The 27325-nt window shown below is 43.0% G+C and overlaps 1 protein-coding gene across 9 annotated transcripts in view; it reads right to left on the reverse strand.

Moving 5' to 3' along the window:
* Positions 1-27325, reverse strand: part of LOC137439043 (uncharacterized) — a 330944-nt gene that overhangs the window by 155254 nt on the left and 148365 nt on the right. For 4 of the 9 annotated variants that reach the window (XR_010986846.2, XM_068134655.2, XM_068134652.2 and 1 more), the window contains 5 exons: positions 19600-19635; positions 18575-18604; positions 17972-18022; positions 17459-17521; positions 4127-4180 (listed from right to left, as the gene is read on the reverse strand). Coding sequence is in view for 8 of the 9 variants with exons in the window: in XM_068134655.2 (XP_067990756.2) it covers positions 4127-4180; positions 17459-17521; positions 17972-18022; positions 18575-18604; positions 19600-19635 (234 nt within the window). In the remaining variant the exon portion in view is untranslated. The remainder of the gene's footprint in view (positions 1-4126; positions 4181-17458; positions 17522-17971; positions 18023-18574; positions 18605-19599; positions 19636-27325) is intronic. The other 5 variants (XM_068134658.2, XM_068134657.2, XM_068134660.2 and 2 more) reach the window with 3 other exon arrangements.

The raw sequence follows: 27325 nt of genomic DNA on the forward strand, positions 1-27325 counted from the left end.
ACATCATCAAAATGAACGTTATGCGAACGCGAATGTTATGCGGGAGTCCAAACCTGAGAATGCTGGAGACTGAAGCTGAATTTGGGAAAACTAAATAGCCTATTTTACTCCTGGAGATCCCAGGATTACCCACCCAAAATATCATTGCGATCGGTTCAGCAGTTTTTACGGTACCTTCGAACGGACAGACAGAGACGGATGGACATTTGGTGAATTATAGTGAGATAAGCACACGAACCCTATGACATGATGGTGACGTCATATGCATAAATTATACCAGCGTCATGACGTCAGCATCATGTCATAGGGTTAGTGTGCTTGTTTGGTTAAGGGTGTAGTACTGGTGAAAAATTGAGAAAACTACATAGGTACCTTTGAGAGGCCTTTACACCAAAAACAAAGTCAAGTTAATATCTAATTTTCAGTTTTTCTTGAAAGATATAATCTTGGCTTTAACTCAGACCAGTTTCAACGCTTCTTTGTCATATTACATGCATATAATTTGCATAAATTAGACCGTCAATAAAAAACAAGGAAAAACAAAGAACACATTTCTACTTCTATCTTCTACGTCACCTATCATTCTTTTCACACAAAACTTGGTACATGTATTATACATGTGTTACTCTACTACCTGATGAGAGGATTTTGTGAAATTATGTCAAATGTTCACTAATTAGCTAATTATGCCAATTACCAGATAAAACTTGGTTGTCCTTCAATAAATCCACAATGGCTACTCCTATAAACAAAAGCCTTCATCATTTTAAAGGAAGTGATATTCTGAATATCCTGTCCAAATTTCAGCCCAAAAGAATGATGCATTTCCCAAGTTATAACAAATTTCATGCAAAATATTATATTGAATTGAATTGAAATTTGAATTTTTCAATAATTAGGGGTACTTCTATGACCTCTAATAGCATGATTCTTGTTTATAAGACGATAAGGAAACTGTTCAGCTATATTAAAAAAAAAAAAAACTAAAAAAAAAATCACCTGTTCACCAGTACTACACCCTTAAATGTAATATTCCTGACTGCAAACCTCCTAACTGGTGATGAGCAGGGCTGCGACAATGTGTGCGCGTGGCAGGCTACACTTGTTGCTAACAGGTTGTGCATCAATTGCTGGGATGAGACTCAATCTGTGCCTTGCTTCCTTATCAAGATAGGGGGGTCAACCTGTATATATTAACAGCTTAAGTTGGTCACAAATAAACAATTTGCAATATGTTTGTAGTGAAATCGTATTCGTATTAATGCTGAACCCAGGTGATGCTCGTTGCTCGCTGACACCGCTAGGGGCGCGGCTATAAGACCCGCTACGGCCGGTGCTCAGGGGACTTCTCCTGTGACATGTTACACCTCGTAGACTCGCTAACGGTACGCCTGCATAGAATATTAAGCTTGCTTGCATTGAATGTTATGGATTGACCTATGTGATGCCAAACCTTATTCCTATTGCATTTCCTGTATTTACAGAATGATGTCATGGTCTTAATGGAATTAAACCAACAGATGGACTAAAGTTGTGGACCCGATTGGTTTTTCACAACAATGTTGTCTGATGAGGGGAAAAAAAAAAAAAAAAAAAAAAAAATAATAATAATAATAATAATAAGCCCTCGTCGGGACAGCATGGTGTTGAAGTCTGCTCATTCCTATGGAGGAGGGGTCCAATTGTATGACCATGAATTCTGGCCCTTCGGGGGTCAGGATGCATGTGTTTTGATTGACCATGTGCTTCAGCCTTTGGGCTGAGGTGCATGTGTATGCCAATGGGACGGTCTTGATAGACGGTGTGCCTTGGCCGTGGGGTCAAGGTGCACGTCCAAGGCTGTTTAAATGTTTGATTTTTTTTGAACCTTTTTTATTATAAAAAGCCAGGCCTCATAAGGCCCATAACAAGGGCAAAATCTAGATCGACATCTCTGCCTTTGTCTATTTGTGACCATGAAGCTTTAATCTCAGTGTGCAAAGACTTCAGTACCACACGGATGCCTCCTAGTTTGGAGGTGATGTGTTGGTATAATTTATATGCATGACGTCAGTGTCATGTCACAGGGTTAGTGTGCTTCTTTGGTTAAAAAAAAAAAATATATATATATATATATATATATATACATATATATACATTATACATATATATAGACACACAGATAGATAGGTAGACAGACACATGCAGATCGATATATAGATCGCTAAATGGACACGAGCATGAAAAGAAAGTGCAAGCATGGGTAAGGAGTCTGAAGTTCAGTCTGAAGAGTACACACACTTGTCTCTCAGCTGTTTAGCCTGAGTTCTAATCCGGACCCAACTATAAACTGTCATCCTGGTGTTTCACAGGCAGGGTCATTCATCATTGTGTGTGCCATCCATCAAATGGACGTTAAACCGGGCATTCTGTCTGCTGTCATTAGTTGCTAGATGGTAAAGATCCCATGGTGTCCTTCACCAAGGGAGGCTTGTTATCATGGGCAACCTGCTCAAATTATAAATTCCTGCCATGACTGACTTCTGGGAAGGCAATGGCAAACCACCCAATATCACCCTTGCCAAGCAGCCATGGATCTGCCTTCAGGTAGAACACACAATCAATCTTCCCAAGCTCTTTCTCTTTTTTTCATTCACAATTGTTATCTTTTCTAATTCTCTTCTCTCTTGATGGTGTGCGCATCCAGCTTGGACGGTGTGCCTCCATTTCTATCTTTCACTTTCCTTCTTCCGTTTCTTCCAAACTTCTGCATTCTCTCGCTACCTACGTGTTTCTTGTACCGTACTCACACGTTCAAATTACGCATTCATCTGATGATCAATGTGAATCTTTACTCTCTCATTTATACGTCATTTTGCTGCGGTTTCTGAGATATCTGATCTGATCTGATCTAATCTGATGACCTGTCTGATGGAAGAACGAAAGTATTGATAAAGGAATGAAATTTCATTTTTGTGCGCAGAGACAGGCAGTTTGATTAGAAAACGGACACGTTACGCTTTACACACAATGGCTGCAGGTTCGGTGTGCAAGCTCCATGGATATAAAATGGCTTCCAATTGGAAGTTGTCACTACTCCTCGTATTTTGGGATTCTAGTTCCGTTTGTCGGAGAAATCATTCATTTCTGATAGAATCAAGTTTTCTCAGTGATTTAAATAGATGATAATGAAATTATTTGTTGCGTGGAATATCTTGTGGTTGTAAAAAATTTTTTTGACATGTGTGCAAACCAGCGACACTTAGATTATGCACTGCCTGGGAAAATTCATCCTTACCGTAAGGAGTTTTAGGTTCCGTTTGGAAGCAAATTCATTGGTAAATTAATTTGTTGGTAAGTGAACGTTGGTCTTTGGGGTCTTGAGGGTCTTCGGGGTATTTTGGGTCTTCGGTAATTCTAATGCGTTCCAAAGGGTAATTCTAAAGGGTAATTCATTCATTCATATATACACTCCCATGGAAATGATGGAATTAATCATAAAAAAATGTTTTTAATACTTGGGCAAAGGCTAGTAATAGAGCACGCATGCACACACACACACGACAAACACTTAACTGAGCCACTGAGCTTGTGGGAAGTGCCATCACTACCATCACTTCCTGGGATACTCTGGGTACCAGTGACGTCATAACAATGGTGCTGCTTTTCTCGCCATACTCAGAGGGGTATTTCCTCAAAAGGAATTTCCTCCTCCCCAATCCCCATGGATGCCAACTGATGGGGATTGTCCATGGTCTGTCCTTTTCAAGCAAGGTAGCAGCACGTATCTTTTTAAAGTCTTTGTTGTGACTTGAATCAGTCCAATCCGGATGGGTGTCTTTTAGGAGACACGATCTCCTTACTGGGTGGCCGTTGGCTCCCTACGGGAGCTCATCCACCCTTTGCCAGGTGTTGTTTTTGGTCCTGGCAGGGTGGCACAGTCAGCAAAGCCAGTGAGGGGTGTCGGTTTAGTCGCCGACAACCCGACAAAGCAGGTGGTACTGCAACAACCGACCGATGCATCATTAAATGCATCCGACTCGACCATGCATCATTAAATCTTATTAGAAATGTGAAGTTATGTATGGACAGAGTCATATAATCTCCAGACAAGAGCAAGATCACACAGCTGTTGCATATTTCGTACCTGTGGACCAATCGGCCCTCGATCTCCGGTCAAACCAGGATCTCCTCGACGTCCCTGTGCCACAGACAGTGGAAAGGGGAGTGCAAGATGTATATCAGATAAGACTTATGGTCATTCTATGCAACCAAGTGATTTTTGGGTAGGTTCTCATTGTCAGCTCAACACAAGAAGTCCATTTTGTGCGGAGGCCAAAACATGCTGTCAACCCCCTGCATAGGCCCATGGATCCAGTATTCATCAATCCAACTCACAGTGTTTCACCAAAATCTGTGTTTCCACTGGGACATATTGTTTCATTAGTCAACGAGGCACAATTACTGATAGCTGTTTGTATTCAACAGTGGAGAAATCAGGAGACGAGGAAACACTTCCTGATAAGCAATGCATGTTCATTGTGTTTACGTTCGTCCCAATGAGCAAATTGTGTAATCCAATAAGAGTTTTTATTATTTTGCTCTTTTGTGAAAAGATTTGATTCAATTTTTACAAAGCCTCCCAGACCCTGAATACTGGATTCAGTGGGGTTGACTGGCCTCCTATGAATGGTAGTTGTCAGCCTTTCAATGGAGTCTATTTTCAAAAGCAAAGCTGCAGCCGCCCAGCATGAAAAGCAGGAAACCAATCGCTGTGATACACTACATGACCAAAAGTATGCGGACACCCCTTATAATTAGTGGATTCGGCTATTTCAGCCACACCCATTGCTGGCAGGTATATATAATCAAGCACACAGCCATGCAATCTCCATAGACAAACATTGGCAGTAGAATGGGCCGCACTGAAGAGCTCAGTGACTTTCAACGTGGCAACGTCATAGGATGCCACCTTTCCAACAAGTCAGTTTGTCAAATTTCTGCCCTGCTAGAGCTGCTCCGGTCAACTGTAAGTGCTGCTATTGTGAATTTCATGTCGAGGAGCAACAACAGCTCAGCCACGAAGTAGTAAGCCACACAAGCTCACAGAACGGGACTGCCGAGTGCTGAAGCACATAGCGTGTAAAAATTGTCTGTCCTCGGTTGCAACACTCACGGCCGAGTTCCAAACTGCCTCTGGAAGCAACGTCAGCAAAACAACTGCACAGAAGCCAAAGATCACCATGCAGAATGCCAAGCATCGGCTGGAGTGGTGTAAAGCTCGCCGCCATTGGACTCTGGAACAGTGGAAACACGTTCTCTTGAGTGATGAATCACGCTTCACCATCTGGCGGGTCTGACGGACGAATCTGGGTTTGGCGGATGCCAGGAGAACGCTACCTGCCCGAATGCTTAGTGCCAACTATAAAGTTTGGTGGAGGAGGAATAATGGTCTGGGGCTGTTTTTCATGGTTCGGACTAGGCCCCTTAGTTCCATTGAAGGGAAATCTTAACGCTACAGCATGCAATGACATTCAAGACGATTGTGTGCTTCCAACTTCATGGCAAAAGTTTGAAGAAGGCCCTTTCCTGTTGCAGCATGAGAATGCCCCCGTGCACAAAGCGAGGTTCATACATAAATGGTTTGTCGAGATCGGTGTGGAAGAACTTGACTGGCCTGCACTGAGCCCTGATGGGGTTGAGATCGAATACCTTTGGGATGAATTGGAATGCTGACTGCGAGCCAGGCCTAATCGCCCAAAATCAGTGCCCAACCTCACTCATGCTCTTGTGGCTGAATGGAAGCAAATCCCCGCAGCAAAGTTCCAACATCTCGTGGAAAGCGTTCCCAGAAGAGTGGAGGCTGTTATCGCAGCAGAGGGGTGACCAACTCTATACTAATGCCCATGATTTTTGAATGAGATGTTTGATGTTCGGGTGTCCACATACTTTTGGTCATGTAGTGTACCTTCAACAATAACCCAGTGCTGGAGTAAACATCCATGGAATAAAAAGTTGGGAGGATAATGCCTCTGGATCTTGGCAAGTGGAAGGCAATTTTTGCACCACTTTACATCAGTCTGGTGATCAATATGAGTTTCGGAAAGTTATTCAACTCTTCTACTGTTTTTAACTAACGAACTAACACACATGGTGGATACTTTGAGACATGGGAGGGCTCCGTTCCACCTTCTGGAATCCAGTTTTGGAGATAACAGGTAACAACCAACGCCACAAACAGACACAGCATCATCCACTCAGGTGCCTAGGTGAGGTTTTGAGTTAGTCAGTATACAAGACATATGAATGTAAATGGGAATATCGTCCAAGCCAGTCCTGCTACTCTGTCATCCGCTTAAGCGTCATTCCTTCATTTTGATTTTGGCTTTCGGTAAACTGCATTTTGTCAGTCCCGCAAGGTCAAACAGATAATTGTGTTTTGTAAACACTGACTGGCACTGATGTAGTTTGCAGCAAAAGCTACAAAGTTGAAACTTCCCTTTCTCTGTCCCTCGGGAATCAAAGTCTTTTTCTCTGCTGGACGTTCAATAGAATGTGGTCATGATCAAAACTGTACTGAAACACCAAAATCAAAGGATTACGAGAAGGAAATGCACACAAATCATTCATCTGGATTTCAAATGGGAAGCAACAAAAATTGCTTCAAATGCTCAGGATTAGTGGAACATCTTGTCCAAGGAATCTCTAAAAAAAATGTCCAATTAAAAACTATGGCCTAGCTTACTCGTGAAGGCATGCCCTTCTTTGTCGGTGGACAGGTAGACTAACAGATGGAATTAACAGAATGTCGATCGAGGTATGCCAATCATTGTGCCAAGCAACAATGGCTGACATTTTGGGTGTTAACCCTTTCCTTTTTGATCTGACGAAGGGGTAATGTCTGAAACGTCAGCTTCTCCTTGCTTTCCACAGCAGTTGGCATAGCTCAATCAACATCCGGTCAATTTCATCCATTGATTTAACTGGAAACCTCTCCCCTGTCCCACCACAAATCAAACGCCTCGTACAACCGCATTTACTCCTTTCTCCTCTGAACTTCCTCTCTTTTCTCTCTTCCCCACAACTCTTTCACCCTTTCCTTTTCTGTCTTCAAATTAGCTTTTTATTAATTTACACAACCACCACCACCATCCACTCCCCTTCTCCCACCATGGTGCTTCACAGGCAGGGCATCATCGAAAGTGGTGTCTTTGTGAGAGAATGTCAGTTATCCATTCTACTCATCCTCATTTCAAGATTTAAATTCAAATCCGTACACAGGACGGAATCATTACATGTCTGTACCCTGGCAAAAGTCCACATTTCTCCGCCGACTACCACAGGGATGGGGATAGCAAACCACCAGACATATTTCTGGCACCCTAAATCAACAAAACACCCACCTCCCACTGCCAGGAAGTTTAAAAAGTTGCAATATGGTCATAACAACAATGGCACTCGAGACAATTTAATCGGTGTCAGCAACTAGTCAGGAAAAAAAGATTTAAAATTTTGTTTCATCATTTGACAACTCGATCGCGAGACAGCGGAGACTGCTGCCGGGGAAACAACTTTTGCAAATGAAAGTTGGCAAAGTCTGTCCTAAGTGAATTCATAATTACTCCAAATCCTGGAGATCCCATGGGTCTCAATCTCGCACAACCGAAATGCCCGGAAGATCTTCAGCTGTCACAGAGACACGGGGGTGAACGCTACCAGCTCTGCCTCATTGGTCAAAACCTTGACACACGTCGAATCTGAGAGCAATGGAAGAGCCTGCGGCCGACACCAAACCGCAGCGCCATTTTACTCATGCTGTCAGAAAATATCACCGAGATCAAAATACACCAAGCGGGACTAAACGTAGAAACTGAAGAAGAGAAACAAACCCCAGAAAGAAAGGAAGACGGATGGGAAACATGAGACTAACAGAAGGAAAATCACCGATACTGCATTTATATAGGTTCGTACTAGATATCTTGCCTTAAAAATAGTGTTTGTTCTGTGCCCAAATGAGCGGAATAATCCTGTCCGACAATAAAACTACCATGGCTAATTCTTATGGACAAAACGTGCCGAAAATACATTGGGTTTTCCAATACCCGACAGCTGTGGTGGCATATTGCTCAGTCCCATAAAATGACAGTATGCAAGGGGAGTACGTGGGCTCAGGTTGGTCTGGTTAGTGTTGCCAGCTCACACATGTCATAGAGCTCTTGAGGTAGCGATCCCAGGTTCAAGTATCCCATAAACTGCGTTGACTTGTCGGTCTTCTACTGCTGTCCTTGTCGAGCAAAACATCTGCAGCGGCTTCTGAAATTGGCGAGCCATAATCAATTTGGAAATACTTCCGCAGGTGAAAATAAGTGGGTTAAGTTCACAGTTAAGTTGCCTTATTATGTTTAAATGATGCGTCACGAGGCAGGTAACCAGCGTAACATCATCACCTTGCCATGATGGATGAGATCTCACGACGTATTTATATGTTTACCTAAAATAGTGTTTATAGGCCGCTTGGTGAGGGATTGCCAGAGATCTGGAATCTGTGGCCCATATTATTGCATAGTAAGGCTTTGGCAGATAAGTGCCAACGTTTCTTGATCATAAACGTTTAAAGCTTCATGGTTTTCCATTATGATTTTGAAAGAGGGGCATTTGGATGGTTTCTATATACAGTATATATACTCGTATATATATATTTCCTAATGGTAGCATTTCAACTCTATTTCAAAGATGCCCCCTGGACATCCACAATGAACCATGAAGAACAGATTGACATCTTGTGCGGACATAAAAGGAATGGCAGGCGCATCACCTCACCTGTGAGCTCATTATCTACAATCCGAAAGTAACAGGATGATTCTCCAGTAAAAATAAGTTTCCAGGAGCTTCTGATCCAAATCCTCGATGCCGCTTGCTTCAGCCAGGTTTCATTTGCACTCCTCCCATCCTGTCTGCCCTCAGGTGCTCACTCACCCCGCAGTGCCACACACACTCAGTGGGAGCCCATTCCTATTTTTACCCTCGATTAGACCAATTTTTCAGCAGACTTCAACTCCTTTATTCTCTTGTCTGTGGAACTGCTTCTCTGAGAAAGTCTTCTATTGCTCTTCATACCCAGTCTCTGAGCTTTCCACCACCATCGCACAATGTTTTCTATCATGGTTGGCGACATCTTCTCTTCCTCCAAATTCTTCCCTCCTCTCTATTTGCAACTTCGCTTTCCTTGCCGACGTCGTTTGTCGTCATTTTTGCCTCTTCTTTCTCTCCGCTTCCCGCATGTTGGTGTTACATCCAAAAAACTGCTCTTTTTGAGCAGCTCTTCCATGGTGAATTTATTTACCCAGGTTTTGAGTCCGTAGTTAGCTTTAGATTTAATTACCTCCACCACCGATGATGGACGGAGGTTATGTTTTCACTCCTGTCTGTCTGTCTGTCTGTCTGTCTGTTCGTCTGTGAGTGAGATATCGCAAAAGGTCATGCATGGATTCAGACGAAATTTGGTGGCCAGGTTTGGTGTGTGACAAGGAAGAATGGATTCGATTTTGGTGGAGATCCAACAAGCCGATTTCGGATACTCGAATTTTTACATTTCTTAAGTAATTGTCCACCATTGAAAGATTAAGCCAAAAACGATATAAGACGTGATATTTCAAAACGTTGACGGATTATGAAAACACGAGGTGGACGAGGTGATTAGGTGACAAAAACAAGGCGATTCGATTTTGGTTCAGATGCGGATCCAGATCTGGCCTATCAGTGGATACAAGACATGAACTGTTCCGCTAAGCGGAGGAATGCCCTCCATCTATTCAATTGTTTTGTTTTTAATATCCTTTCACCTGCTGCATTTGATCTTCATTGCCATTGAATTGAATCCTCTCTTTCGCAAGGCCCAGGTAAACATCGAGATGAAATTCTTAGTATTCACAATAATACTGTAAAAGCTACTCTGTCAGCCTTGGTCACTAATAGAAAGTATGATTAAAATAAGAGTCTAATCCCATGTGGATGTAATTAAGAGGCCAAATATTTTCACAATTAAAAAATAACAGACGCTATGCTAATTCACAATGTTGGCATGGTACTCCAAGTCGAAAAGAGCTTTTTTGCATCTCGTGTGGCTATTGCACAACATGAAAAACGAGTCCAGGCCATACATACCAGTAAATTACCCTTTTGCACATTAATTCACAATATGCCTTCTTTATCAAATCCAGATATGCAAAGTACCTACATTTCAGAAAGAAGTTGCCGGTTAGGAAACAATATTGCACACCGTGGATAAGCTAGGAGGAATAACACAACTTCAATGTGGAACTAGAATGGCACTCGGTAGAGCACATACCTCCGCCAGGCTGAACAATTTATGGTTTCTATCCCACTGATAGGCCGGATCTGGATTCGGACCTGAACCAAAATCTAATCGGCTTGTCCTTGTCACCAAACCAACTCGTCCACCAAGTTTAGTCATAACTCGTCCATAACTTTTTAAAATATCATGGTATATATCGCTTTTCAACCCGATCTCTCAATGCTGAAGAATCACTTTAAAATTAAATAATTCTAGTATCCGAATCCATATGCAGATCATCACCGAAATTGAATCGATTAGTCCTTGTCAAACACCCAACCGGTCCACCAAGTTTCGTCCAAATACGTCCACAACTTTTTGAGATATCCTGCTATAATGTCGGTTTTTGGCCCGATCTCCCAATGGTGAAGAATCATTTTAAAATTATGCTAGCCGGACCCGAATCTTCACCAAAATCTAAATCATTTCATCCTTGTCAAATACGCTACCTCTCTGCCAAATTTTGTCCGAATCCGTCCAAAACCTTTTGAGATATCTTGTTCACAAACAGACAGACAAACAAACAGACAGGCAAACAAACAGGCAAACAAACAGACAGGCAAACAAACAGACAAACAGACAGACAGACAAACAGACAGACAGACAAACAAACAGACAGACAGACAGGGGTGAAAACATAACCTTCATCCCCCTTCGGTAGCGGAGGAAATAAAAAAGGCCATTAAAAAAAAATGTACACGTTTAATTATTGCATTCACAACTGCACATTACTATAAACCGGGCAACAATGTTAAACTAGAAAGCATCTGAAAATGTAAACCCCATCCGCTTCCGTTTGTATACAGACATCTTCTTCTTCTTCTTCTTCTTCTTCTTCTTCCCGTGTGCTCAAAATAACGAAAACAGTTTAAAAAAAAATACAAAATGAAAATTGATTTGATGGAGCCTTGACATTTTAGCTTTAGATCAAAAAAAAATCAGTTTGTAGCTTTTGATTGGTGAACCAATTCTGTGCACTATTATGCAAATTCTTAAAATTTCAGATCAATTGGATGAAAACTGACGATGTTATGTCATCTTGACCTTTTGATCTAAAAACAAACAAACAATTGACTCCTACCTTTTGATTAGTAAACCAATTCAGTGTCCTGATATACAAATTATTTAAATTTCAGGTCAATCCGGTGAAAATTGGTGATTTTATGCAACCATTGACATTTGACCTTTTGATCTATAAAAACATTCGGCTTCTAACTTTTGATTGGTGATCCAATTCAGTGACTCAATATGCAAATTCTTAAAATTTCAGGTCAATCAGGTGAAAATTGGCAAATTTACACAACCTTTACCTTTGACCTTTTGATGTAAAAAAACAAAACAATCAGCTTCTATCTTTTCATTGGGTAACCAATTCATTGACCCAATATGCAAATTCTTAAAATTTCTGGTCAATCAGATGAAAATTGACGATTTTATGTGATGCTGACCTTTGACCTTTTGACAAAATTATTAATATATCTTCTCCATGTTACAATAAAGCTTTGTTGAAAATTTGATGACAAAACTCAAATGGTAAATTGAAATTTCAGGTCAATTGGATGAAAATTGATGCTTTTAGGTGACACTGACCTTTGACCCTTTGACAAAATTATTAATTTGCCTTTTCCATATTCTCATAGTAAAGCTTTTCTGAAAATTTGATGACAATAGCTCAAATGGGAAAAGGTTATGGCCTGGGCGCACGCACGCACGCACGCACGCACGCACGCACACACACACACACACACACACACACACACACACACACACACACACACACACACACACACACACACACACACACACACACACACACACACAAGTGATTGCAAAACACCATCTCCTGCTGCGCAGCGTACGGGCTAACTACAGACTTGGCATTTAATATGGAATATTTTTTTTGTGGGGGTGAACTTACTTTTCAAGATGTCTTAGAACCAAAAGTTCATTGGAATAATGTTGAAATTATTCTAGATTTTGTTAATGTGACCTTTAAAAAAAACAAAAACCACATTTGACATTTCGAAACAAATAAATTGATCCTTGAAAGTGATGTAAACTGATATCGAACTCAATTCATGGACAGTACTGTGTTAAACTTCTGTACGTTTTCCAGAAGTATCTCTTTATTTTGCACATTAGCCAAATTTATTTTTAACAAAAACAAAAGTTAAATTACGACTGGGATTACGGACAGTAAAATAACAGTTCAGTACTTCGTGTAACCCCCACGAGCATTCAGGAGAGCACGTACACATTGAGGCATGCTGTTCACGAGATTTGCCAAGGTTTGGACAGGAATCGCTTGCCATGCAGTGACAATAGCCTGCTGCAATTCACGCACAGAGGTCAGCTGCTGGTCCAAGTAGTCGATTTGATGCGTTAATTCTGCCCACAAGTTCTCTATCGGATTCATATCCGGGGACATGGCAGGCCACTCCATATGCTCTACACCACGGTCAGCAAGAAAGTGTTGGATCATGCGAGCACGATGAGGCCGTGCATTGTCATCTTGGAAGACAAAGTTTCCTCGAAAGTATGCACGAGCAAATGGAAACAATGTTTCTTCCAGAATGGCCCTGTACTTGAACTGGTTCAGGTTTCCATTCATAACAACCAGGTCAGTTTTGCCCCCTGCATGAAAAGCAGCCCAAACGGTCACCCCACCACCTCCAGCTTGGACTCTTGGCACTATACAATCTTTGTTGGAGGCTTCATGCACTTGTCTGCGCACTCGGACACGGCCATCTTGATGATAGACCAGAAATCTAGACTCGTCACTGAAGATCACGTGATTCCAGTGTCCTGGCTGCCATTGACGGTGCTCTCTGGCCCACTGCAATCGGCGCTGGCGGTGTTGTCTGGTCAGGCGTGGCTTTCTCAGGGGACGCCTGGCACGATAGCCTGCTTGAACCAGTCGTTGGTTGACTAGCCTTCTGGATACAGGCACATTTGTCAGTTGCTGCCACTCAGCCCTAAGCCGATTAGCTGACTTGGTACGGCCATTGCGGACTAACCGGTGCAGCTGGCAATCATCCCTCCTTGTGGTTCTGCGGGGACGTCCTGGCCTCGGTATTGGAGTAGGGACACCCCTCTGAGCATTTCGTTTCAGGATCTTTGACACCTGACCTTGAGTGATGCCATACTGCCGAGCAATAGCACGCCGCTTCATGCCGTAATTTCGTAAAGTCACCACTCCATGACAAACAACATTGTCGAGTTGACGGACCATCTCCAGAGGAAGCGGCAATAACTTTTGGAGACATGCAGCAGTTGTTTTCCACTAATACAGAACGCAATAACCCTTGTATAACCGACTGTGAAGCCAATCATCAAATGCACCTGTCCGTACATTTTGCCACGCCACCTGTGATATAATCCTGTTGTTGACTTCTTGCTGCGACAGACAATCAGTGACATGGTTCTTTTAACAAATAAATCACCAAAGTGTAAAAGAAACTCACCTGATTGATATACTGAGTTAAGAAGGTAAACCCAAGTCAAGAAAAAAATATATTCCATATTAAATGCCAAGTCTGTAGAAAGCATCTCAAATTGCAAAACCAGGCTTGCTACTTAGGATCAGCATGACCCCAATTAGTGTATAGGGGTGCTTTTATCTTTGCAGATGGTTATGGGGGAAGCAAAGGGGAGGGGAGGTGGTGTGTGATTACAAATTCTCTATGTAAATGTGTATCGTGTAGCGCCACCTCCAGGTGGAAGAGGGTATTACATGATCCTCCCTTTACAGTGCAGTGTTCCTTCCCACACGTTTTCCAATACAGTGAAGTTTTTTTCAATTATAAGAAGTAGGCTTATTTTTGCTTCATTCATGTAATCCAGGTTATCTGTTTTATTTTCAGGAGCGATTGAGGCAGCTGTCAGTTGCTTTTACACATTCCAAATAAAAGTATGGGTCACATACTTGGAACAAGATCGCTAGTAAATAAAGAATACAGAAGGGTTAAAAAAATGGGGCGTCTCGTGCTTGACGCGCTGCGATGAGGGTAATAAGAGCTATGTATCGTCACAATGACTTTGCCCTTTCACATTTTGATAAAATTTTTATGTTTTTTGTTTGTTGAAAATTTGATGACAAAAGCGCGCGCGCACGCACACACGCACGCACGCACGCACGCACGCACGCACGCACACACACACACACACACACACACACACACACACACACACACACAATTGCAAAACCCCATCTCCTGCTGCGTGGGAGAGGGGGCAGGGGGTTGGGGAGGGACAACTATACATTGCAATCAATTATTCAGGCATACAAGGCCAAAAATTCTTAAACGTTCACTGTGTTGGACCTGCTACTCATATGATGAAGCAGAAGGATCTGGACAAAGAATAAATCATTGAGGGAATCTGCGCTGTATGTGGAATTAAAACTCTCAGACCTGGATTTGGTGAAATGGGACTGCAGTGCAGACAGTAGAGTCGATGAGGATTAGAGCAGCTTGGAGAGCTTAGTACAAATCCATTAAAATAGAGATGTCAGTCCTCAGGTGGAGTAAAAACGAATCTTGACAAAAAAAAAAAATTTGCCTAAGATAGTCAAAGGCTTTCACTAAAAACCAATAACCAAAAAAACATTTATGGGGTTCATCGGGCAATGAATGACGAGAGTGGGGTTGCGGGATGAACATCAAACAGTACAAAATTGCCTCTTATCGTCTGTGTCTCAAATCGCCTCTTCTAGCCCCAACTCCCACTGATCGGCTTTTCATGAGGCCCTGTTGCAAAAAAATGGCGGACTTGTGAAGGGCGATCTTCTGGCTCATTTAAACCAGAGAGCAACGGCGAAGTGGGCCTCGATAGCCATGGTGAAGACCCCTACCTAGGAGAAAGAAATCTAAATTTAAACCAACAATGGTCGGCTGGTTTATACCAGTTGATCCGGGATAGTGCCACCACCGACCCTATAGTAACCTTTAATGGCTTCGTTATCATTCACTTCTGGTGGGATGTTTTGCTTTGTTTTGGAGGGGAGAGGAAGGACTTGTGTGTGGTTCTGGGCCTGTCCATTCCTCCATTTGCTTTCCATAGAAAAATCATTTTGACGATATTTAAAGGTCTGATACCTTCATAGCAAGTTTGATTGCTTTGAGGTTTTCAATCCATTTACATCCTTTGAGGTGCAAAATCAGACCTTTGCCATTGCATATTCCTTTGCTGCAGATACTTTGCGGGAAAAGATGAATGTGGAAAAATTGCATGCCGTAAAGCAATCACAAGACCTTCAAAAGTATTGCAGGTAGGGCTCGCATAAAAATGCAAAGGAATGCTTATAATGGCTGTAAAGGTTGGCATTCTTTTAAAATCATCAGAAAACCTTGCTTGATGTCCTTCAACAGATGGCACCAAGGCAACCATGTTATTCATGCTATCGTGGTAAATCATAGGGTATCTTCGCCTACAAAAAGAGGAGATTGCACTGAAATGGAATAGCTCCTAAAATTAACTATTCCGTATGGCTGGCAGGACAGCCCAGAGGTATGCACACTCATGCTTGAGTTGTCTAGCCTGGATTTCAATATCGATTCAGGTACAAACTGTCATCCTGGTGCTTCACAGAAAGGGCCATAGGCATCAATGTGAGTGACATCACTCAGTTTTTGGTTTTTTATACTTGGGCTAAAGCTCATAATAGAGCTCTCTCTCTCACACACACACACACACACACACACACACACACACACACACACACACACACACACACACACACACACACACACACACACACACACGACAAACACTTAACACAGCCACTGAGCTTGGAGGAAGTGCCGTCACTACCGTCACTTCCCGAGATACTCTGGGTGGCAGTGACGTCATAACAATGGCGCCACTTTTGTCACCGCACTCAGCAGGGCATTTGCTCAGGAGGAATTTCCTCCTCCCCAAGGATGCCAACCATTGTGGATTGTCTGTGCTCTATCCTTTCCAAGCAAGGAAGCAGTAAATACATTTTAAAGTATTTGGTGTGACTTCAACAGGTCCAAACCGGATGGCTATTTTTAGGAGACACCATCTCCTTACTGGATGGCCGTTGTCTCCCTACGGGAACTCATCCCTTTACCAGGTGTTGTTTTTGGTCCTGGCAGGTGTCACAGTCATCTTCCCCGCTAGCAAAGCCAGTGAGGGGTGTCGGTTTAGTCTCCGACAACCCGACCATACGGCAGGTAGCACTGGGTTACATGTTACCAGTCAGTGTCAGTCCCAAATAGACTGACCTGACCAATTGGACATTAAACTGGGAGTTCCATCTGCCGGTATTAGTTAGTGCACATTAAAGATCCCACGTTGTCCTTTGCGAAAGTAGGGAAAGCCAACGCCAGCACCCTGAAGCAAATTTCAAATTACTGCTCTTACATACATGGGGCATTGCATCAATGACACTGCCACATTGCCCAGGAGGTGATGCTACCAATATGCACATGCTGCATTTGAAAGAAGAAGAAGTAGAAAAATGGATTTCGCCAACGATGGATGAAACATTCACAAATCCAGCTACGGCGCTTCAAAGCAAACGGTCATCCAAACAAATAGGATTCTATATGACAATGTCAGACATCCTGCACACTGCCCAACAACAGGCTTCAATATTGATACTTCACCCACAATAAATTCAGAATCTTTCCAGGAAATGGCTTCAATCGCTACATGCTATCAAGGTCAAAATGCTTGCCAATCAAATCGGTGCATTTCACGATATTGTTGAAAGCGACTGAGAAATCACGTCGAAACGTTATACACCAGCAATGGAGGCAGGGTCTAACGACGCTCCAAGGAAAGCGTGTATTGGGGCTCAAGGAAAGCAGGTGTGTAATGGGGCCCTTGCTAAGAAAGTAAACCTTTCACACTAATCTATTCAGGAGTTATGAAAGTTCACATTTTTCTCTCATCACTTGGGAGAGAGAGACATAATCTGACTCAGAAGAAGAGATTTCTGTTCGAACAAAAAAAAAGTATCACAAGTCAGCTGGTTTACTTTGTGTCTTTGTTCACCTGAGTGCATAAAGGTATGAGATTGGGTGTATTGTTGCTCAGTTACATTGTTTGGCTGATCATGAAATTGCAGAAATCGATCAGGTCTTTACGCTACCCTACCCTTTGCGGTGCTGTGGGTGTCATCGACGCAAGACCTGTGAAGCCGTCGGATGCAAAAGATGCCTGAAATCACACAACAAAGCAACAAGTCAGGTATCTGTTGCCTCTCAGGTAACATATGAACTTGAGGTAACATTCAACCTCAAACCAGAAGTAACTAAGGTAACAGCTCCTCTTGTGCAAAATAATTGGCATGCCTTCCAGTTTCCCCCAAAATAATTTGTTTGGCCCCAGTGACCACAGAAACTGCCATATATGAGCAATGAGTTGAGATGGAACAAAGCTGTCTTCAATAACTTTAGGCTAGAGGGCCTTTAAGATGTGAAACGTGATTCTGTCTTCAGAATGCAGGGAAGAAAAATTGCCTTTCAGGGAACGTCTAGAGTTGCACTAATCTACAATCTTGCAGCTCATCACGTCACGTGGGGTTACGCTCAGGAGCACGACAGGCCGCAGTCATTCTGTATAATGGTAACCTGGGATTATTTGGCGATTTCCATCTGAGGCGCTTACCCCTTCCTCAGGCAGGGCGGGAATAGCTGGTGGGCCTTTAATGTGTTGTCTCTGCAACAGAGCGGCCCAGAAAACACGGTATGCCGTTACTTGTATGACTCCAGAGAATTTAAACATTTCACATAAATGCTTGAGTGATTTCTACCCCCAACCACCCCCATCTCACTTGCAAGAAGTTGCTACATTTTTCCTTTCTTCTGGTAACAATAATGTCCTCTGTGCTGAACCTTTCCAAGTTTTAATGTCTTTGTACGTTGTGTCAGTGAATATGGAAGCATGCACACTTGGGAAATTTTGAAGAACCTTCAAGACCAGTGAAGGCAAAGGCTTTGCAAGTTAAGTAAGGGATTATAGGAATGATCAAAGGCCGACAGTACATTGACTTCTTGATTAGACCCTCACACAGATATTGCAATCAGTACACTTAAAAACAATCACCCATCCATACCAGGCCTATGCCTACCAGTCCAGCCAATTTTCAAATATACCCCGCTCTATCTCCGATGGTTCTAGGTACCCATCTCATGGCAGTTTAAGAGTTTACGGGCATTTGCATTTCATGCTGAGAGCTTTCAGAAAGAATAAAAGGTAAAGGTAACGTACTGGATGAGTTCCAGGAAAATCACCTCTCTCCTATGGAAAAAAACAAAATACCGGTATTCAGATAAAAATGGCCACTGTGCATGTGGTCTCAGCTAGTTTGCTCATGAAGTCAAATCTCAACTTAAGCAAAATCAGTCAAACACTTTACAAGATTTTTCTAGCAGCAAGTCAGCACAACCTATGCTATTGCTAAAGTTTTCCTCGAGAATACATCTCAAGTTCCAGCAGCAGTGGGAGCTAAGGGACACAAAACCACGTGACGTAACCTCCGTTTGTGCCATCGCGCAATGGTGCGGCAATCTATCGCTTTCAATGCATGGCCGATTCCAGTGCTGTCAAACACCCTGAAAGGTTAAATGTCGAACTGCCAGAAACGCATGCTGCCGCTGTCAAGCCAAAGGCATCAAAACGTCAAAGCAAGCAAAAGAACAAATTCCAAAGACAGATCATGAAAACCCTGGAAAGATTCCAACAATAAAAGTGTCTTGGGAATATCCCGCTGGTGTTTCAACACAAATTCCTGTATCAGAAGGCCATTTCACGGTTATTCGACTGACTCCCCGTGTATCCCCTCAAACCTGCCACGAAAATCGACAAACCGAGTTGTGAAATCTCAACGCATCACGCCAAATTATGTACTTTGTGGACTTTTCATCATGGCGTCGTGTCGTCATCACATTTTCAACTGCATATCTGCCCAGGAACAGATTGATCTGAATTTTTTCTTTAGAAGGAAGCTCAAATTGGAAAATGGTGATTTTGGCCGAAACAAGTCAAGCAACCCTGCCAATCGGATAAAAGGTTGCAAAGAACCGTTTATGCTATCAAGTTATGCAAGAGCCTCAATGTAATTTCTTTGGGAAATCAAACACGACAAACAGGGACAGCGAATGTTAATTGACTGGCAACTAAGAAGCCAGAATTTGGACAAACGTAGAAGAGCATTTTGCAAATTGGCAGACATTTATACCGGCAACGTCGAAAGGAAAATGTAGCCCAGAAGTTGAAAACCGTGCGAAACTTACCCCACCTCCAGTGAAACCAGGGGGCCCCAAAGCGCCCTGCAAAAATGGAAACAAGCCCAACACCAGAATGTGCGCCAACCGCAGGAGACACACAAAAGCTTGGCTAGTTAGAAAGAGCAGGGCACAATCCCTGCACAGTTTCCTCTTCGGTACACACAGTCTCGTTCAATTTTATAAACATCCTTTCATTTACACGATTCCACAAAAGTTCGTTTTTAAAAACATTCCAGACAAATCACACTCATCTCGGAAACACCGCTTTGAGGTTGGGCCACTGCCTCATGGGAAACATGTACTCAATGGGCCACAAAGCTGATGTATGGACCAATTGCTCTTAGGCTATTCTAAAGGAAAGAATGATCGTTTTAAGGCCATTTCCCCCCCGCGAGAGCAGGGATTAGGCTTGCGGGCCCCATCACAATCATGGTTCCCTGTTTGACGCAATGTTTTTTATGGCTGGATGCCCTTCCTGACGCCAACCCTTAGTCGGCTTTTACCATGCGCAGGGATACGGTGTACCTAATCTAAATCGGGGTACACACCGGGATCATTCATCCCAGCAAGCTGGTACTCAATTTGCCGACCTCGGAAGGATGACAGGTTGAGTCAACCCTCCTGGCGTTAATTCAGCAATCGACCGGGATTCGAACTCAGGATCCCAAGCCAGCACCCTAACCGCTAAGCCAACACCAGGCTGCTATTCTAAAGGAAAGATGTGCAGAAAATCAATCGTGAATGTACAGTCGCAAACGTTTCAAATATATATATATATATATATATATATATTATTCATATATATATATATTGTTACGGTTTTTAGAACCTTCACTAGTAAATTTTAGTAAATGTATCCCTTTAGTCCGGCAGCTAAGCTAAATATAGCATAACAATTGTGCATTTTGTGAGGAAAGCACCAAATTTGGCACACTAGTAGACTATCATATTATGAAAAGATCTGGATATTGGGCCATCTCAGATTCAGAGATTTGATTTTTGCAAGATTTGCAGATTTTGCAGATTTGCAAGCTGAGATTGCAACGCCAGGGACGGCCGACTCCTTCCTGCGAGCTGCCCACGTCACCCGCACAAGAAGAGCTCATCAAATCACTGCAGTGGCACTGCACATCCTGCAACACCGTGCGTATGAACGCCACTGTATGACATATGCTGGTGATGCAGGATACCTGCCTGAGTTCGAAGACTGGTGTCACCAGAGAGGAGAAGACATTCCCAACTTTCAGTACTGGGCAACTGTGCTGGAACTAGAGATGTTGGTACTGGTCTATATGTGCGTTCTCTGCGGCAGGCTTCATTCACGATGTACCTTGATGCCCTGACGGAACTGGTCCCATGGTTCCATGCCTTAGACCACACACACTATGCCAGGTGGGTCCCTGTTCACCTGAGGGACATGGTTGCACTCCCAATGAAGCACCCAGATGTAGCCAGAGAATTCAGGGCTGGCAACTTCACTGTACAGAAGATAGAAGAAGGTGTTCTCTTCGATCCCAATCGACCAGGCGCATGAACAGAATACCGCCTGCATCAAAGGAGATGGTGGAGCAGTCGGCCTCACTGACAACCCAAGTGCCCTGCGGCGTTGGATGATTGCCGGGCCAGAAGTTGCCAGGGCCATAGAAGAGTTCCAAGATGGCCATCAACACTGGGGGAGGCGAAGGACACACGTCATCATGACCAGACACCAAGTGTGCAGACCTCTTTCGCCAAGGATGTCCGCACCCTTGTCAGCGTCATAGAAGAGCTTGGTAACCTCAAACCCCTTTGAGGAAGAGAGCATGGATCTGGTTGTCCTTGACACAAAGGAAATTGCAGGTTCTGCTGCAGTTGAGACTGTCAGGAATGTGAAGAAGATTGGCCAAGAGCAGTTCCAGGCTTTCACCAGAGAATGCCTGGTGGAAAGGACCAAGCCAATTGATGATGCAATTCGTCGGAACAAGCTGAAGGTGTCATTTTGGAAAATGGCTGCCACAGCCATCAGGGGCTGAATTTGAGATGGCCCAATATCCAAATCTGTTCGTAATAGGATAGTCTACTAGTGTGCCAAATTTGGTGCTTTCCTCACAAAATGCACAATTGTTATGCTAAGTTGCCCCACTACTTATAAATGTTTCCCCTGTAAATATCCCCCTCAATTGGCTGGTTAAAGATCGCACCCTAGTTAGTCCATGAACAACACGTAGCGAACCATAGGCCCTCTTCATAGTTATTTCATTATTATGCGTTTCAGTTAAGGATCTGTTCCCAGTAGTTGAATCTGCGTTGCATTAATCAAATAAGATAGGTCCCTTTCGTTCCCTTCAAAAGCGGTGCGAGTGGTGTTCTAACTCCCCACCAGCCGACATTGGCCATGCGGTCGGGCCGAGAAGAAGGGGGAGGAGCCGCCAGATCACGGGTGTGGCAAGTCGGCTCGTCATCGGAGGTGGAGTCAGCAAGCCTTTACCGGCCAACCAGCACCGCGGTGAGCCAACAGGTAGGCGTGCCCTCGGAGCTCGCGGCTTGATATGGCCACGAGCTATAGAGGCGGGTGCGGGGGACTGCTTAGGTGAGATGAGTGATCCAGCCGAACCGAGAAGTTGAGAGAGTTGAGTGAGAGGGTGCCGAAGGTGTTGGACGGAAAAGGTACGAGTCGGTGAGAAGGCACGAGAGAGAGAGAGAGGTGATCCGGCGAGTGGGTCCGTGACGGTGACGACAATACAATCGTCAACTGACAAAGCCCCTACCGTGTGAAACCGAATACGTGGAGCTGCCGTGGGCTGTTCGCCTCGAGCCCGTAGCATGGACTGGAGCGACCTGCGACGCTGCGCAACGGCCCGGACCATCCTACCCCTTCTCCTTCGTCCAGTGATTCCTGCCTGCTATTCCCTTGTCGTGTAAGTCTGTTGTCTGTCCTGTTTGTTGTCTGGGATATAATATAACTTGTTTTAAGGTTTGCTCTGTGTCTTCTTCTTCTTCTGTATATTGCTTTCGTTTCTCCTTTGGTTTCTTTGGTTTTGTAAATAATTAATAAATGTCTGTTATTTCTTACCCTTTTGGTTTCATTCTTCCCCGATCGCTTTAGTCTTTTCCCGATGGAGTGCCGTCTCTGAGATCCGTAACAATGTATGTATGTATGTATGTATGTATGTATGTATGTATGTATGTATGTATATATATATATATATATATATATATATATATATATATATATATATATATATATATATATATATATATATATATATATACATACATACATACATACACACACACACACATATACAGTCACGTGAAAAAGTAAGTACACCCCAAGTAAAGTTTTGACTTTTTCAACATATTTCAACATACAGCTATTTGATCTTCATTTCAACAATATTGACAGATAAAGGTGATATAATATAACAAATATCATGAAACATTTACATTTTGTAGTCCAATGTATAATTTAAATAAACATAAATGCAAATTTCGCATGTGAAAAAGTAAGTACACCCCTACATTTATCACAACTTCAAATACCTAAAATTAGAATCAGGTGCACCAGCTCAGGTGCAAATGATTAGAACATCATTAGAGAGGATCTTGGAGGAACCTGTCTTATTTAAACCTCAGACATTTAGTTTGGATTGCTCTTTGTTGTTGAAGTGTGCGGCGTCACCATGCCTAGATCAAAAGAGCTCTCTGAGGCCTTCAGAAAGAAGGTTATAGATGCCAACGAGTCTGGGAAGGGATTTAAAAAGATCTCCAAACAATTTGAAATCATTCATTCGACTGTCCGGAAGATCATCCACAAGTGGAGAAGATTCCAAACAACTGCCAACTTGTTCAGGCCAGGCCGCCACAGCAAGTTCAGCCCAAGAGCAGACCGCAAGATGCTGAAAGAAGTCTCGAAGAACCCCAGAATGTCATCACGGGACCTACAGGTAGCTCTTGCCACTGTTGATGTCAAAGTGCATGAGTCTACCATTAGAAAGAGGCTGCACAAATTTGATCTACATGGGAGGTTGTGCCAGGAGGAAACATTTGCTGTCCAGAAAGAACATCAGGGCAAGACTAAAGTTTGCCAATGAACACTGAGGTAAAGACCAGCACTTCTGGAACAATGTGCTCTGGACAGATGAGTCAAAGGTAGAGCGATTTGGCCACAGTACCAGAAGACATGCTTGGCGAAAACCAAAGACAGCATTTGACCACAAGAACCTGATACCAACTGTAAAGCATGGTGGTGGAAATGTTGTGGTTTGGGGCAGCTTTGCTGCATCAGGGCCTGGGCAGCTCAACATCATAGAATCCACGATGAATTCTTCATTGCACCAGAGGGTGCTTGAGGATAATGTGAGGCCATCTGTCGGAAAGTTGAAGCTCAACTGAAGGTGGACCTTGCAACATGACAATGACCCAAAACATACCAGTAAATCCACCAAGGAATGGCTGAAAAGAAAGAAATGGAGGGTTCTGGAATGGCCAAGTCAACGTCCGGATCTAAATCCCATCGAGATGTTGTGGGGAGATTTGAAACGAGCTGTGCATGCAAGAAACCCCTCAAACATCGCACAGCTGAAAGAATTCTGCATGGAGGAGTGGGCAAAAATTTCTCCCAGTCGTTGTCAGAGACTGGTAGACAGTTATAAGAAACGCCTACTTGAGGTTGTTTCTGCCAAAGGGGGCAATACCACCTATTCGAGCCAAGGGTGTACTTACTTTTTCCACATGCGAAATTTGCATTTATGTTTATTTAAATTATCCAATGGATGACAAAATGTAAATGTTTAATGATATTTGTTATATTATATCACCTTTATCTATCAATATTGTAGAGATGAAGATCAAATAGCTGTATGTTGAAAAAGTCAAAACTTTACATGGGGTGTACTTACTTTTTCACGTGACTGTATATATATATATATATATATACAAGAAATATATATATATATATATATATATATATATATATATATATATATATATATATATATATATATATATATATATATATATAAATATATAAATATATATATATAAATATATATATATATGTATGTATATATATATATATATATATATATATATATATATATATATATATATATATATAGATATATATATATATATTCTTGCATAAGGCAATAATTATTGTGGGAAAACGAGAAAATGTGGACTGTTACACAATACAGACTGCAAGGAATTTGTGGCCAAACAAAAAGAATTATTTTTTTGTTTGTTTTCTTTTTTGTATAGAGTCGAGGCTCGTCAAAGAGCTAACATTTATCAAAGAAACAAATCAAACAAACAAGCAAACAAAGTATATAAAAAGGGGAGCGGTTGACAAGATGGGGAGAGAAGGGGAGGAAGCACACAAACACAACATTTGAGAGCAGGGACATCGGGAGATGTTTTTGGAGGGAGAGGGCCTGGGGGGAGGCAGGATAGGTATAAAACGCAAGGACACCAAGGACTTCCAGGAAAGAAGTCAAAAGTCACCTCAAAAAAGTGGATTTGGGGTGAAATTAACGGGGGTAGAAAAGATCAAGGTTTTGGATTGGGGAAGATAAGAGATGGTGGTGAACAGCCGTTTTAAAGACCTGGAGGGAGGAGTGGGATTGAAGAGAGTGAGGGAGTTTGTTCTAGAGGTGGGAGAAAAGAGGAATGAAGGAGTGAAGGTGAGCAGAGTCTTGATTTTAACAGTTTAACCATAAGAGGGTTGCAGGCAGATCTTGTGCGACCTGCAGGAATATTTTGGGGACAGAGCCCAGAGAGAACTGAGGGAGCAAGGCCGGAGAGGAGTCGGTAGAAGACGGAAAGACCACCAACCTGCCTGCGGTGATTAAGTGAAAGGCCCTCGGAGATAGCGTCATCACGCGAGATTCCAATGATTCTGAGCGCTTTGGTTTCAACAGCGTGAAGACGAGCTAGGTGTGAGGCAGGAGCACCAGCCCAGAGGGGAGAGCAGTACTCCATTGAGCTGCGGATGAAAGCCTTGTATGTGGTGAGGAGCTCAGGTGTGCCAAGGAAGGACTTCGCACGACGGAGGATGCCCAGTCGGCGACTGGCTTTGGAGGCCAGCTTGGAAATGTGGTTTTCCCAGGAAAGATCATGGCAGATAGTGAGACCCAAAAGCTTGAGTGACAGAACTTCTTGGAGAGGATTATTCAGAAAGTAGATGGGAGGGTTGTCCAGTCGGTCTTTTCGGAGAGACATCGTAAGAGTGTGAGATTTGTCAGGATTGAAAGACATGTTCCACTTGTTTGCCCAGTCTGTGATTTTGTCCAGGTCTGCAGAGAGTGAGGAGGCTGCAGACTGCCGATCTGAGGGATGAGGAATGGAGCGGCAGAGAGTGGAGTCACCAGCAAAGAGATCGAGAGGATTTTCAAGAGAGTCAGAGAGATCATTGATGAAGACCAGAAAAAGCACAGGGCCCAGAACACTGCCTTGGGGAACTCCAGCCTGAACAGGAAGAGGAGATGAGAGAAACCCATTCAGGGCCACACGTTGACTATGACGAGAGAGGAAGTCCGCCAGCCATGCGTGGAGATTTCCGTGGATACCAAAGGAGGAGAGTTTGGTGAGCAGAGCGGGGTGCCAGACCGTATCGAAGGCACGTGATATGTCGAGGGAGACAGCTCTAATTTCCTGTTTGGCATTGAGGATCTCCATCCATTGTTGAGACAGCAGAAGCAGCATGTCCAGAGTAGAGTGGCCTGGTCTGAAACCAAATTGATGATCAGAGATCAAGCCATTGGAGAAGAGGAAAGATTTCATATCCGAAGCAATGATGGATTCCATGACTTTGCTGATAATTGGGAGAAGGCTGATTGGTCTGTAGTTGCGAGGATCTGTTTTTGCACCTTTTTTGTGCAAAGCGGTGATGTTGGCTGATTTCGAAGCAGATGGCAAGCCACGTAATTTGTCCACGTTTGATTTGAAACACCCCACGCCCAAGTAATTTAAAACACCTCACCACCACATAATTGAAAACACCTCACCACCACGTAATTTAAAACACCTCACCCCCACGTAATTTAAAACACCTCACCACCACATAATTGAAAACACCTCACCCCCAAATAATTTAAAACACCTCACCAAAACATAATTGAAAACACCCCACGCCCACGTAATTTAAAAGACCTCACCACCACATAAATTAAAACACCTCACCCCCACGTAATTTAAAACACCTCACCACCACATAATTTAAAACGCCCCACGCCCACGTAATTTAAAACACCTCACGCCACATAATTTAAAACACCTCACATCCACATAATTTAAAACACGACACCACCACATAATTTAAAACACCTCACCCCCACCTAATTTAAAACACCTCACCCCCACGTAATTTAAAACACCTCACCACCACATAATTGAAAACACCTCACCCCCACATAATTTAAAACACCTCACGCCACATAATTGAAAACACCTCACAACCACATAATTTAAAACACCTCACCACCACCTAATTTAAAACACCTCACCCCCACGTAATTTAAAACACCTCACCCCACGTAATTTAAAACACCTCACCACCACATAATTGAAAACACCTCACCCCCACATAATTTAAAACACCTCACCAAAACATAATTGAAAACACCCCACGCCCACGTAATTTAAAAGACCTCACCACCACATAAATTAAAACACCTCACCCCCACGTAATTTAAAACACCTCACCACCACATAATTTAAAACGCCCCACGCCCACATAATTTAAAACACCTCA

Source organism: Myxine glutinosa, chromosome 13 (genome assembly GCF_964187855.1).
Source record: "Myxine glutinosa chromosome 13, kmMyxGlut1.1, whole genome shotgun sequence".
Taxonomy (NCBI): Eukaryota; Metazoa; Chordata; class Myxini; order Myxiniformes; family Myxinidae; genus Myxine; species Myxine glutinosa.